Source organism: Microtus oregoni, unplaced genomic scaffold (assembly GCF_018167655.1).
Source record: "Microtus oregoni isolate MIOR12 unplaced genomic scaffold, Mior012 000000F_ref0000247, whole genome shotgun sequence".
In the NCBI taxonomy this organism is placed as follows: Eukaryota; Metazoa; Chordata; class Mammalia; order Rodentia; family Cricetidae; genus Microtus; species Microtus oregoni.
Window position 1 is genome coordinate 49,799,443 of NW_024543059.1, and position 15,712 is coordinate 49,815,154.

Genomic DNA, 15,712 nt, shown 5'->3' on the forward strand with positions numbered 1-15,712 from the left:
TTATTTCCTGTCATCTACTCCTCCTGGGAGAGTTTGCTCCTCTTTGTTCTAGAGCTTTCAGGTGTGCTGTTAAGTTGCTAGTGTTAGCTTTCTCCAAGTTCTTTATGTAGGCACTTAGTGCTATGAATGTTCCTCTTAGCATGACTTTCATACTGTCCCATAAGTTTGGGTATGCTGTGCTTCCATTTCCATTGAATTCTATGATGTCTTTGATTTCTTTCTTTATTTCTTCCTTGACTCACTTACAATTCAGTTGGTCATTGTTCAATTTCCACAAGTTTATAGGCTTTCTGCAATTAGTGTTATTGTTGATTTCTAACTTTAAGTCATGGTGATCCAATAAGATACAGGTGGTTATTCCATTTTTTTTTTTTTTGTATCTGTTGAGGTTTGCTTTGTAACCGAGTATTTGGTCAATTTTAGAGAAGGTTCTATGAGGTGTTGAGAAGAAGGCATATTCTTTTGTGTTTGAGTGGAATGTTCTATGGTTATCCATTTGAGCCATAGCATCTGTTAGTGCCCTCATTTCTCTGTTAAGTTTCAGTCTGGTAGGGGTGTCCTGTCCAGGGGTGAGAGTGGGGTGTTGAAGTCTCTCACTATTAGTGTGTGTGGTCTGATATGTGATGTAAGCTTTAGTAATGTTTCTTTTACAAATGTGGGTGTCCTTGTATTGGGGAATAGATATTCAGAATTGAGATTTCATCTTGGTGGATTTTTCCTGTTATGAATATTAAATGTCCTTCTCCATCTCTTTTGGTTAATTTTAGTCTTAAGTCTATTTGTTTGGATATTTGGATAGCTAGACAATCTTTATTCTTAGGTCCACTTGATTGGAGAATCCTTTTCAGCCCTTAATCTGAGGTAATGTCTGTCTTTGAGGTTGAAGTGTGTTTCTTGTTTACAGCAGAAGGGTGGGTCCTGTTTTTATACTCATTCTGTTAGCCTGTATCTAATCTATTTGGTGTTCTGTAAGCTTCTTATACCCTCATATGCATATCCTTCTTTAGGTTTGGAACATTTTTTCTATGATTTTGTTGAATATATTTTTGTGCCTTTGAGCTGGAATCCTTCTCCTTCTTTTATCCCTATTTTTTTTTTTAGGTTTGGTCTTTTTATGGTGTCCCAGATTTCCTGGATGTTTTGTGTTAAGAATTTGTTGGATTTAACGTTTTCTTTGATCAATGTATCTATTTACTCTATCATATCTTCAGTGCCTGAAATTCTCTCTTCCATCTCTTGCATTCTGTTGGGTTTTTTGCTATGGTTCCTGTTCATTTACACAAACTTTCCATTTCCAGAATTCCCTTGATTTGTGTTTTCTTTATTACCTGTATTTTAATTTTCAAGGCTTAAATTGTTTCCTTCACTTGTTTGATTGTTTTTTGTTCCCTTGGTTTTCTTGGCTGTCTTTAAGGGATTTATTGATTTATTCCACTTTTTGTTTCTTTTTGAAGCATAATTAATAAAAACTCAGAAAAAAATTGAGGTTCAACCTGATGATCTGAAAAAGTAAAAGAGTGAACCACTAACTCTTACCTCCACCTTAGTCTGAAAATGACAATCGCCTCCTAGAATCTCAGAAGGACAGTGCATTTGAAAGCTGTCTCACCATGTCTTATATTTTTTCTCTAGTGCTGGTATCAAAGGTGTGCACCACTGGAATTAAAGGCATGTATCACGTATTTCTATGCCAATTGAGGTGGTTACTGTGATTAAAGGTCTGTGTTACCATAATCTGGTTTAACCAGTGAGACTGTTTTACTCTCAGATCTTCAGGTAATCTTTATTTATTAAAACACATTTGAAATACCACTATATCTTTTCCTCTATTTCTTTAAGTGAATTTTTCATTTTTTCTTAAGAGCCTCTATCATCTTCATAAATTGATTTTTAAGGTCATTTTCTTCTGCTTCATTTGAATTGAGATATTCTGGTCTTGCTGTTGTAGAACCACTAGTTTGTGGTGGTGCCATATTGCTCCTTGTGTGGTTGAATGTATTCTTACACTGCTGTCTACCCATCTCTTCCTCTAATCCTTGCAGGTGGGGCCTGTGACTCTGGGGATTCCTCTTCCTCCAGGTGTAGGCAAGTCCTGTTGTTCCCGGTGGTCACTGATGTGGCAGGGAATGATTAGTGGGTGGCAGGGAGGATGCCACTGTCTGGTTGCTGGGGCCATGGTAAGTGGGGGTAAGGCACGGGACATGCCCTGGGAGATAGGACATAGAGAGCAGGGCTCCATAATTTCAGTTTTTAATTTGCAAACTTTTCCAGAATCTGGAAGACACTTTTACAGTTTCTGTGCGACTTTATCACTATATAGTAAATAACCCTAATACCCCAGTGCCAGATCAAAAGTGTATTTCCCAGGATGATGACACCCTAACTCACATTGGCTCCCAGCTCAGATCCACGTTACCTATGTTACATAATCATTTTTTTTAATGGAGTCCACAGCTGAGGTTTGCCATAGATAGAAAGAGCACCGGTGGATTAAAGCAGATTCTTCAGGCTTCCATTGGCTTATGCTTCATCTGCTAGGGTGAATTTCTTGCCTAGAAAACACAATGAAAACAGGAAGTATAATCCTCCCACCATGAGAAGAATGGCATAGAGAAATGCACCAAATAGTTTCTTTGGGAAGAGGGTCTCATGTAGCCCAGGATGGCCTTGAACTCACTATATAGTTGATGGTGACTTTGAACTTCTGCTTCTCCTGCCTCCAAGTGTTGGGACTAAAAAGATTAGCCATATTCCTGGAGTACGTAGTGCTGAGGAACAAACCCAGAGCTTTGTGCACACTAGGTCGGCACTCTACCTACAGAGTCATTTCACATCGCATTAAATAATTTTAATCAATAGTTGCTGTTCATTTCTCATCTGGTCACCTTTCAAAAATGAACATGTCCTAATTTAATTCTTGGGTGATTCTGTTCTCCAGGACTCAGGCTAAGAGCTTTTCTTTCAGTCATTTTGTTTCATGGCCTAATACTAAATTATTTCCTTGCTTTTGCCAAGGTATGTGGTCAAGTTAATGACTCTCTTGAAGCTCCCATGAGGTACCTGAAATGAAATTATCCCTGTATCCTGAGCAATAGGAACAGTATTACATTATCTTGTTCTCTTGCTCCTGTCTTCATCATTATCAATTCCATTTTGCTTTTATATATATGCAGTTTGTCTTCAGACCCAGCCATCTAGAGCAAAGTATCTAGTATGTGCAGAAACAAAAAAAAAAAACTGCATTTCCCTGTCTGTGGCACTCTGCATGCTTCTGTCCTTTGTCTTCAGAAACAGGCTGCATCCGTTTCTAGTGTTCATACCAAACCCCAAGCCCTTTTGCCCTACAAATCACATTCACCCTTATGCAGACTTTTCACATCTGTATTTTGAGAGACTAGATCATTCTGCGTCCTAATATTAAACTACTTGTTAACGTTAAGCAACCTGGGAAGTCATTGTATCATATAGCTGTCAATACCATTGCTACTTGTTAACGGTAAGCAATCTGAGAAGTCATTGTACCATATAGCTGTCAATACCATTGCTACTTGTTAACGATAAGCAACCTGGGAAGTCATTGTACCATATAGCTGTCAATAGCATTGCTACCATTAACGTTAAGCAACCTGGGAAGTCATTGTACCATATAGCTGTCAATAGCATTGCTACCGTTAACATTAAGCAACCTGGGAAGTCATTGTACCATGTAGCTTTCAGCAGCATTGCTTTTGTCCTGTAATGTGCTTGTTCAGTAGTTTCTCGTAAAGATGCATAAATAATCTAACTGTCCAGATTATGGAAAGATTTAAAAGTCAGACAAAGAAGTTTAGATTTAACTATGAAGGAAATATGAAATAATTGAGCTTTCTGAGGCAGGAAATAGTAAAACGGTATGGTGTCATTATCACAATAGGTTGGAATGTATAGGATTTCATATCAGATCATTATGAACTGGAATCTTATCACTGAGACTGGGGCCTTCTCATTGAAGAGGATCTCACTACTTCTCGAGGAGTCTCAACTATGCATTGATTTGAGAAACATCAACTTCCCTCTTTATAAGAAATGTTGGCAGGCAAAACAACTGTGCAATGCTCAATCTAATGACAAAAATTAGAATCATTGAAAGAAACGAAGCAAATTCATCATGAACAATTTTGGAAAAGTCTCCAAAAAAATAAACAAGCAACAGTGAGTTCTGGTAAGAGACTTTTAAAAGGAATTGGTGACAAGAAATCAGCGAGAAGAGTTTGTGTTGAGGATTACCTCCCAACCACTCCCGAGCCTTAGCATCCAAAGTATCTTTTAGAGTCTCCTCAGAACAGAATCTCAGTTTCCAGAGCACCACATTCCTTCCACAGATTACTTGTATCTTTTCCTTTCTTATTTTGTTCTTTTACTCTTATATTTGTGTCTTTTGAGAGTCTCATCCAAATAAACTTAATTCTTTAAATTTGGTCTCAGAGTCTGCTTCTGGGAACACTAACTTGAATGGGATAATTTGTACTCACTTGGGGTGAAATCTAGAATTCTTACCCTTGTATCTCCCTGACACCCAAACCAAGATGTTTGCTGTAAGTTCTGGGTTATCACTGTAGTCAATTTCCTTTTGCTTCCATGTCTCTCTGACATTAACTACCAACATCCAAGACTGTTCTGTAGTCAAGCAAATGGCTTTCTAAAAAATTTTCTCAAATATCTTCGATTTAGGCACATTCAAACCATGACTGATTTGTTGGTCTGAATCCCTCTATATACCCCAGCGTGTGTCCAGTGCCCCTTTTCTGGGATCATGTAGTACCAAGGCCTGTACTATGTCAAACTTTATCCAGATTGCTGATCTCTCTATGGCTAATTCCAGTCAGGTGATCAAAGGTTCAGGGTCAACTTTATTTACTGTTATTCTCTGAGTGTTACAGAGCAATCAAAATATCTCACAATACTCTTAGAATTTCTTAGCTATGCAGTGTTTGTGCTTCATCAACTCCTAGGATATCATCATCATTATAAAATCAATGACAATTAGTAAGCATGTCACAGAAACCCTAAGAAAACATTGACCATGGCATTAACTTAAAGTTTTCAAACAAATCAATATTTTTTCAAAGCATACTTGACATTTTTTGTTCTCTGAACTTTTTACTTAAGCATCATTTAGGGTCCTCAATCTTAAATTTTGCAATTGGCAGGTAGAACTCCTCTACCCTGTGGTTTTCAATGGATGGACTTAATCATTGCTCCAATGTTTGCGATGAAGAATCATATTTAACTATAACATTAGTGAGTGGCAGGTTGTAGAACTTGACATCCAGGTCTGGTCTATTTCTCTACACTCACGCTAAAGCCTGCGGCAATGTGTGTTAAATATTGCAGTCAGACCAGACATGCTGATTAAAAGCGTAACTGAACAAGGCTTTGCCCCTGGGAAATCATGTGTTAAGTAGGAACTTGTGCCTAGAGGATTTTTAACATGTGCTTTCTACTTTTGAGTAGTTTGTCAGAAATGCAGGTCAAACTATGGGCAAGTGCTGATTGAAAGGGCACTCCAGAGGACTGTATCCAGATACTGCAGTGTGCATGTTTCTTCACTGCCATGGTTTACATATGTCTATGGCATTCAGGGACATGGTTTGATTTTTAGAATGTTAAGAAAACAAGAAACAGAATTGCCTCAAAAGGAAATATAGCCCAAAGCAAGGAGCCTTCTAAAAGGTTTTCAAACAATACATCCATGTATAAGCTCTCTCAAAAAGTCTCTGAAACAGGTTCCCACCTCAGGCTCAGGCACTCAGCCGAGAAAACCCTGCACCAGCTGGGTCTGGGGAAATAGTAGAAAATTTCCACTCACACACCTTAGAGCATGTTATTTTATTTAAGAGAAGGGACCCATGAATGCTGGTGTGCTCGAGTCTATTATTACAAAATGGTGGTTTTGTCTGTGGTCATTGTTTCTTGTTTTGAAATGTCAATATCCCACTAATCGCATGAATCATGACAAACATCCAGTTCAGATAGAGATAGAAGCAAATCTGCTCAGATTTGAAAATCCTACAGGATTCAAACACATTTTCTTATAAATTCATCTATGTGTTCATTTCAGCATAGCAAATAATAAATTAGCATGAGCAAAAGCAGACACGTTTTATCTTAAAAATGTCAACATTGGGGTTCATTGCCTGTAATCCCAGCTCTTGAGTGGATGAGGGACTCACGCATAAAGATTCTCATCCATTAGAGGCCAAACTGAGCTATATAGAAAGACCCTGAAAAAGGTAAAGTGGCTATCAAAAAATAAAAGTTATTGCTTTTGGTAGTAGAATGATGTATTTTGACACAAATTTATTTGTCATAATAAAATAAAAATGATTGCTTAGATTTTAACAACATATTAAATGTAAACAGACAGTGAAGTTCAAATATTGTCATTTTTCGGGAAACAAAAATAAGTAGCTAACTCCTGTTTTCTAGTCTGAAGACCTAAGCTATATCAACAGTCTTTAGATGATTGTAGAATGGCTATTTCAGTAACATCAGATATGTTCCTGTTCAGTGCAACTAAATCTTGCTTATTAAAATTGGACATATTTGGAATCTGCATGAGCTGTAGTATAAAACTTATCAAAGGGTCTTCAGTTCTATGGAATTATTAAGCTTTAATTCAGCATTTTATTCTTCAGAAATCATTCCCATTACAAGATGTCAACCACAGCAGTTCGTGATTTGTGTATGACTATCCTAAGAGCTTTGCTGGAACACACTTCTCAGTAATCTTCCTAGTGCCTAGGACTGTCTACTTTGTCAAGTTTAATGGTTAGCCAACACCTAGTAGCAATATTTTTTTAGGAATTACAAGCAGAAAAGCATATACAGATGTTTGTTATGAAGAGAAGCCACAACCTTGGTATAAACAGGTCTCCTTGCTTCCCAGCAGCTAAGTCAGTTTTCTGTTGCTATGACAAGATATTTGAGATGATCAACTGATTTTCAGGAAAAGCTTATCTGGGCTGTTACGTTCTGCTCATGACCAGTACGTTTTTTTTTGGTTTTTTGTTTGTTTGGGAGACTTTTGTGAGACCAAACATTGTGCTACAGTGCATGGAGTTGCAAAGCTGTTTTTACACTAAGAGAGAAGAGAGAGCCAGAATGCCAAAATCCCTTCAGGTTCAACTCCCAGTGGCCTAATTTGTATTAACTGGACCTAACATGTAAGTTCCTTTACCCCCCAACAGTTCTATTGTCAGGTGACAAAGACTCAAACATGGCTTTTGAAGAAGAGTCAAGATCCAAACAGTAATACCAACCTTACTCTCCCATGGAGAATATGACCCACAAACATACTGCTGCTCTGGGCCTCTGCTCCCCTTTGAGAGGACAGACTCATAAAAACCTAATAACCTCTTTGGAAGAAATTCTCATGAAAACATAAATTCTTCACCCAAAGATAAATTAATAACCACTGTATGGAGTGCATAGAGTATTCAACATATGCTCTTAAGTAGAACTCTGAGGGTGGGTCAGGGAGAGCAGTCTAGAGGAACTAGCAGTTAGTTTGATTACAAGATGTATATCAGATCATCCAGGGGATGCAGAGTTTGAAGGTACCCATTAGAGTATGCACTTGATAATCAAAACAGACCCAAATGAGGAAGCTCATGGCCAGAACTTTGAGGTGGATTGGGCACGCTGGCCTGCAGATATCTGAAGAGTGTGAGAACTTGGGCAAATTAAAGGGCTGAGTAGAGAGAAGAGGGCCTGGTCTCCGTTTCTGTGCAGAGAAACCCTGCTGCTGAGTCGGTATTTCTGTGTCATGAAAGGGAACCTGGATTTCTTTTCTCTGATACAATGGCAAGTCTACAAAGATGTTAAACCACAGCAACTCTAATATCTCTCTCATCCTATCTTGCTGTTGTTTTTTATGTTTTGTGTAATAGATGCATTGAATTTCACTTTAACAATGCATATATAATCAGAAAATTACTTGAGCCTAAACACATGTTTGTTAAGCCTTAGTTCATCTAAGACTGAACATTTCAAACAAAGAAATCATTCCATCAATTAAATGAACAAAATCTTCATCATTTTAATTGCTATTTATACACTGTCTGTACGTTTTTAATTTTCCAAAACACACTTTAGAGTTCTCCCTGGAGGTGAGCCCTTAGTACCTAAGTTCTTCTGTACACAGTTGACATAATTAACTGAATCTTGAATATTTCCTTCATCTTCTCACCCCACTTCTTAAAGATTTGTTTGCAATATTAACTAAGTGAAAGCAACAATAAAATCTTCTTGAACTCCATAAAATCCCCCAGCCCTGACTAGCTCTGATTGAACTAGATACTTCTAAGTTCTATAGTAAATGGTGGATTTGTATAACCTGGATAATTTAATAATTGCCTAGATATTGTCTCGTATAAGCTATGAATGGAAAGACTTTATATAAAGAATGTTCAACAGAATAATTTTAAAGTTCATTTTTATTTCCCATGTCAACCATTGGTAAGGCAATATAAAAGTCAAATAATTATGTAAAATGAATGTATATAACTTTATTCACCCCATGGAAACTATTCTTCAAAATTTGATTATTACAAGTGCATAGGAATATGTTAGGCTCAGGGTTTTTTTTTTCTTTGCTGTAAATGATACATTGAAGACATCAGCCATAGCCACCTTCTGCATGGGAATGGACCACATCAAAATTACTTCGTTTCAAGATCACTGGAAATTACTAATTTGATGTTTATAGTAGTGAGAACATAGAATTTCACTCAAATAGAATTACTGAAAGATCCTCTGATCTATAAGAAACAAATTATATGATACTTTTAAAGAAATTATGTTTTTATAGTTTCCAAAAAAAAGGAAAGTACACTTTTCATTCATCATTTTGTTAGTACAACATTAAAGCAGCAAGGGAATATTATGGTGTGTGCAGTCTTCTCATGGGGATGAAGTGTCACTTAGAAAAGGGAGATGCTGTCACACTCTGAATTTGCACAGCCATGGCTCAAACGTTTGGATAGTATTTGGGAAAAAAATGCTGATAGGAAGTGTAGCAACTGGCAGCTACTCTGTTCTTGCTTACTATGTTCATTTAGATGCATTTGTCAATTTATAAGTATAGCTAATTAAAATTGTTTAAATTTTCTTTTTTTTTAAGGAGCCCGCTACATGAAAAGAATGCAAGTCAAAGTGCCCACAGCCTAGACGTCTTCAGAGACAGGAGTGACTAGCAAGTAGATACTGTGATACTTCCTATGCCTGAGTGTGCAGGGTTCAGTCGTGTTCTGGGATTTAATGCTATGGTGACCAAATAGTCTTGCAACTTTAAAGAGATACTTAGCAATATTTGTGCTGAGCTCTACTACACCAGAAAAATAATTAGGGAGAATAATGGCCATTGTGGGTTTTTGGAAACTCATTTTTTATCAGTAATAATGCATTTATTTTTTAACATAAATGTGAGAATTAAGTACTGTATCTTACCCCAGGACTTACTTTTATATTCCCAATTCAATATTTATTCAGTCATAAAAAGAGTAAATGGATCTCCTAATTTCTGGTGACATATTCAACCATGGCACAAATGTATTAATTCCTGTCAAAAGCCATTTGAGGAAATAATCTTGAAATCATGCATTCATTTTTTTAAGATTGTATTTCAAAACATCCATGTATTATGAAACGAAACATCACAGGCACAGGGCAGTAGCTGTGTACTTACCATAACACCCTGACATTCTGAAAGAGATAAAATCAGAGATTCAATGACAAAACCATGCAATGTGTGGATAAATAGATTAGAAAGGAGGATCTACAGAGAGAAAAGGATAAATAAGATTAAGTGAATGGCAAGAGAAATTTTTTAAAAATCTCTTGGATTCCTGTTGATGTGATCAAAGTTGCTCATTCTCTAATTTATTTTAAAGACTACAATAGAATTAAATGTTTAGGCCAAAGGGGTTTTAGAGAGCACATACATCAATTACTGTGAGTAAATTTGCAATTATAAACTGTATGTGTAATATTTAACATATATAGACACATAAACACACAAACATCATTTCAAAATAAAAATTAGTACCATAACTTCTTAAGTCTTAAAAATAAGAGTAATAAGTTCCATGTCTTTCTCAGTATTAATTGTGATTGTAATACATTTGCCAACAGAAGTATATAAGAATTATGGTGTTCACAGTTGAAATTTTAGAAATTGTGCTTAAGTATTTCCATATTCAAAATCCTATAGTAGAATAAAGTTCTAAAGTAGAAACTAAATAAATTATGTAATGTATTTGAGTGGCTTAGCAATACAGATTCCTAAAGAATTATACAAGTCAAGAAAAGAATCTTTCTTTTCAAAATCCTGTAAAAGTTTTATGAATGAAAAGTTGCAGAAGATAAACAACTCAAACATAAAATCCATCGAATATTTATATAGTTGAGACCACAGGATATGAGAGGAAGGATACTTAGCAATAACTAAACCAAGATAAAATTTTTATAGTATAAATTATTTGTCTTTAAGGTATTTGCTTACAGATTTAGAGATTTTATGATGGACTGGTGTAAAGCTATACTATTACGGTTTGAGACGCTTTGAAGGAATGCCTTCAAGATTTAGAGTCTTTTCATATTGTTCACCTAGGCAACTCTCATATTTAAAGGAAGAAAATAGTAAAAGCATGCTTAAAATACCTTTGTATACATACTAAGAAATAATTCAAGATCTCTGTGATTTTTAAAAAGCATTAAAGAAACTATAAGCAAAATTGATTTTTAAATAAAGGGAGAAGAGTAGGAGGCAGGTGCGACTGGACTGTTGGGGAAATGGAGATAGCAGCCAGGAAACTGACTTGAAACAAACCAGGTGTAAATAGTAAAAGCCCAAACTAAAGAGGTAGTGATAGAGAGGGGAAGTCCTTAATTTGAAAGAAACATCTTATGCATGCAGTCACAACTTCATGTGTTCATATGTGCAACTGCCATGTTGGGTCAGAGAAAACACTGCTTCCTTGTAGTCGTCCATGGCCTCTGGCTCTTAACTGTCCCACGCTCAATCCAGACAAAATCCAACATGGAGAGGGGAGGTAAGGATGAAGTCCTACCCCTAGCTAAAGACCTTGATGATTGATAACTGCTAAGAGAGGGAAAGTCAGTTTACTTCAAAGTTGTGACCCCTGTAGGTTGACCATACTCAACCAACCTCACTCAGTACAAAGCTACATATTCAAGAATGCATAGGCAACAAAAATTGTATTCGATGTGTTTTCTAAAAAAGAAGACACAAAACTGGATAGAGAGGGAAGGGAGGGTAGATATAGGAGGATTTAGTGGAGGGAGGTGAATACAATCAATATATACTGTATGAAATTCTCAAAGAACAAATAAAAAAGCACATTCCAGGTTCCACAGTAATTTTGGATGATGGACAGTGACCTGGAACATTAACAAAAGAGCAGTTGACTTTCAGTAGAGGTTGTTACCATGCAACTATGTTTAGAAAGGTAAAGTCTCGGGCCTCTAAAGTCAGTAGGCTGAAAATGATCACAGTGGGGGCTTGCTGGAGTCAGGCCTGGGAGCTGAATTACCCAGATAGAGATTATCTTTGAAACCACAATAATTTAACCAGGCAAAATATACATTACAAAAGGAAAGGTGAACATCACCCTGGTACGGTTCTGAGGCTCAAGATCCAGTCATCAGGATTCTGTTTGAAGGGAATGAAGCATAAAATAAGAGAAAACTGAAACCAAAGAAGAGCATAGAAGTACACTGGTATTCAAAGCTGCTGAAAAGTTCTTTTTTAAATTGATATTATTGAGCTCCACATTTTTCTCTACTCCCTTCCTTTCCTCTCCCCTCCCCTTCAACCTTCTCCCATGATCCCTATGCTCCCAATTCACTCAGAAGATCTTGTCTTTTTCTACTTTCCATGTAGATTAGATCCATGTACGTCTCTCTTAGGGTCCTCATTGCTGCCTAGGTTCTCTGAGATTGTGAATTGTAGGCTGGTTTTTCTTGCTTTATGTTTAAAAACCACTTATTAGTGAATACATATGATGTTTGTCTTTCTGGGTCTGGGTTACCTCATTCAATATGATATTTTCTAGCTCCATCCATTTGTCTGCAAATTTCAAGGTGTCATTTTTTTTCTGCTCTATAGTACTCCATTGTGTAAATATACCACATTTTCCTTATCTATTCTTCAGTCAAGGGGCATTTAGGTTGTTTCCAGGTTCTGCCTATGACAAATAATGCTGCTATGAACATAGTTGAACACATGTCCTTGTGACATGATTGAGCATCCTTTGCATATACCCATAAGTGGTATTGTTGGATCTTGAGGAAGGTTGTTTCCTAATTTTCTGAGAAATTGCCATACTGATATCCAAAGGGGCTGTACCAGCTTGTACTCCCACCAGCAATGCAGGAGTGTTGCCTTTACCCCACATCCTCTCCAGAATAAGTTGTCATCGGTGTTTTTGATCTTGGCCATTCTTACAGGTGTAAGATGGAATCACAGAGTTGTTTTGATTTGCATTTCTCTGATGACTAAGGATGTTGAGCATTTCCCTGAGTGTCTTTCAGCCATTTTAGATTCCTCTGTTTGAAAGTTCTTGGGTAGGGTGACTGGCAGAAAAAGACTTAATAATTGAATTGGCTTAATTAGCCAATCCAACATTGAGAAAGAGGTGGTTTATGAAGCCAATACGGCACCTTTGTGCTCTGGCTTCTTCTTGTATGGACCCAATGGGAGACTTTTTGGATTTACCATGGGAAGTCCAGTTTTAATATCCTAAAACTTTCCATAATTTGAATAGCTAATTCAATTTAATATATATTAGTTAAGAAAACCTTCTTCTCTGCTAATTCTAACAAATATCCATAGCCAATTACTATTTCATTTGTTAATCTCAACCAATTTTCCACATGAGGCTGCCAGTGTTCTGTTTGTTTCCTAGTAATTCCAAGTAGTTCTTCCACACAGCAGGTGTGCTTCTAAGAACTAGCAAATGGGTGAAAGTTTCACCATCCTCTTCCCCCTGAGGAGAATGGGCTCAGAATAATTTCGTTATTTTTAAATCCTTAATAAATAAATATCACTAAAAACAATATGAAATTATGAGACTTTTCCATATAATCCTTGATTGTTGTAGTTCTGTTTCTCCTTACCTCTCAATGTAGGCAATTTGTCTAGTTGCAATCAGTACAGAATCAGTAAGATTATTTTTAGATGTTTTGTTTAAGATGACTCTTATCCTTTTGTCTTTTTTCTTCCTTTTCCTGATAAAAGTAAAAATGGCTTTAATATATATATATATATATATATATATATATATATATATATATCGGGTTATATAAATAATCTGAGCTCAATGTAAAAATTTCAAACAATATATTGAAGTGTTATGAAGAATAAAAAACAAAAAAAGAATGTTAATGTTGACAGGGGATTTTTCCACATCAGTTTTAATGGTCATAAGATTTCTGTCCTTGAGTTCATGTAAGCAGTGTATTACACTTGCTGATTTACATATATTGAGCCATTCTAATACCTCAGGAATAAAATCAACTTGATGATGGTGAAAAACATTGTACAGAGCACCTAGATAACAGTTAAAGTGGACTTATGGGCTGAATACTTCACAAAAAAATATACCTTTTTAATGATTAATAACAAATTTTGCTTAAAAATTTTTTGTTGTTTTTCAAGTACTGCCAGCTTCCCTATAGTTACCATCTGCATGTTTTTATACACTCTCTCATCTCAACCACCATTCCCATATTCACCGGTTATTTATATTTTCTGCGGCTCTTCATCTTTTCCTGAATATCTGTATCTCAGATAATATCTTCTTTATGCCTGATGAAACAACCTCTCTAGTGGGCCAAAAATAAATTTTCTGTTTTTGTTTCTCTTTGAAATGTTACATTTTGTCTTCCTTGGTGAACTTTGTGTCTACAGGCTATATGATTTGAGCACTATAAAAGGTCTTTCCACAGTGCTCCAGCTTCCACATTTTATATAAGAAGTAAATATCTTACTGTTTTCCTAGCTTTATTATATAAAGGATTGCTTTATTCGGCTGTAAAGAATTAAATTATGTAATTTCCTGGAAAATGAATAGAATTGGAGACAACTGTATGAAGCCAAATATAAACAATTACTTTATATGTGTATTGATGGACATGTATGCTAATTTCTAAACTCAGCGGTGAGGAATGGTGGTGTAATAAAGAAGTGATGTGCAAAGATCTTGTTGGCATGTTAATATATATATATATATATATATATATATATATATATATATGGAAATGGCAAAGCTGGATCATATGGGAGTTATATTTTTGAAATTTTAGAAACCCCTATTCTGTTTTCTATAGTGCATAGACTATTGTTCATTTCCAACAAGACCGTATGAGAGTCAACTTTCCCCTTCTTTCTCACCAGCATTTGCTGTAAATATTTTCTGGTAGCTAGTCTGACTTGGATTACGTAGAATATAATGAATTTCAGTGTGCTCTTTCTCTGTATTTTCCTGGTGGATAAGGTTATTTACTATATTTTATGTGTTATTGGCAACTTGAACTTAATCCCCTGAGAGCTGCCTACTTGTTCGTTTCATTGCTTGATTTGTGACAGGATTGTTTAGATTTGGAGTATCTGGTTGTGTTCTCTAATTATTCCATGAAGTAATAAGAGCGGTGGGGCTGCGTCCCCAGCACCCTGGCTGCCTGCCCGGCTAGCTCAGTCGGTAGAGCATGAGACTCTTAATCTCAGGGTCGTGGGTTCGTGCCCCACGTTGGGCGCCATATGAAGTAATAAGAGCGGCGGGGCTGCGTCCCCAGCACCCCGGCTGCCTGCTCAGCTAGCTTATGCCCCGAAATAATTACACGGACACTGTATTCTTTTCAACACTCCTTGGCCCATTCTCTTCTAGGCTAATTCTCACGTATTAATTTAGCCCATTTTCTAATCATCTGTATGTAGCACCCCAAGGTGCGCTTACCGGGGAGATTCTAGCCTATGTCCATCCTGGGTCGGAGCTTCATGGCGTGTGTCTGCCCAGGAGCGGGGCATGGCGTCTCTCCCAGGCGTCTGCTCCAGAGGAGAGCTGTTGAGACTCTGTGCTCACTTCCTCTTCCTCCCAGCATTTTGTTCTGTTTACTCCTCCCACCTATCCTCTAACCAATAAAATGGGCCAGAGCAGTTCCTTTATTAGCCAATGACCTTCCTCCATCAATTCCATATGTTAATCCTCTATTAGATATAGAGTTGACAATGCCTTCCTCCCATTCTCCAAGTTCTCTCTTCACTTGATTGTTTTCTTTGCAATGCAGAAGCTGTTTAATTCATTGATCTCATTTGTCAATTCATGTTAACCATCTCCTGAACTATGGAATCCTTTGACGGAAGTTTTTTTTTATTATGCCTATATCTTGAGTAGCTTTACTATGTTTTTCTCTAAAAGCTTCAGAGCTTCAGGCAAGACTTTGACCAATTTTTTTGGTTTTACATTGAATTAACATTTATACATGGTGAAAGATGGAAAGGGAATTCCGTCATTTCTATGTAGACATTTAAAATCCCCCAGTTCATTGTTGAAGATGTTGTTTCTCTGATGATGGGGGTTTTTTTTTGGCTGTAGCAGTGTGGGTTTGATTCTAGTTCTACTACTTTCCTTGGTCTATAAGTCTGTTTTGT

General features: G+C 36.7%; 1 protein-coding gene across 6 annotated transcripts in view; it reads left to right on the top strand.

The window, feature by feature from the left end:
• The window catches only part of Lrrc7 (leucine rich repeat containing 7), a 417,668-nt gene that overhangs the window by 106,133 nt on the left and 295,823 nt on the right, over positions 1–15,712 (top strand). Inside the window, exon 2 of one of the 6 annotated variants that reach the window (XM_041664230.1) lies at positions 9,164–9,239. The exons of the other annotated variants lie outside the window; for them this stretch is intronic. Coding sequence (XP_041520164.1) covers position 9,239 — 1 coding nt within the window. The 5' untranslated portion in view covers positions 9,164–9,238. The remainder of the gene's footprint in view (positions 1–9,163; positions 9,240–15,712) is intronic. 6 annotated transcript variants of the gene reach the window in all.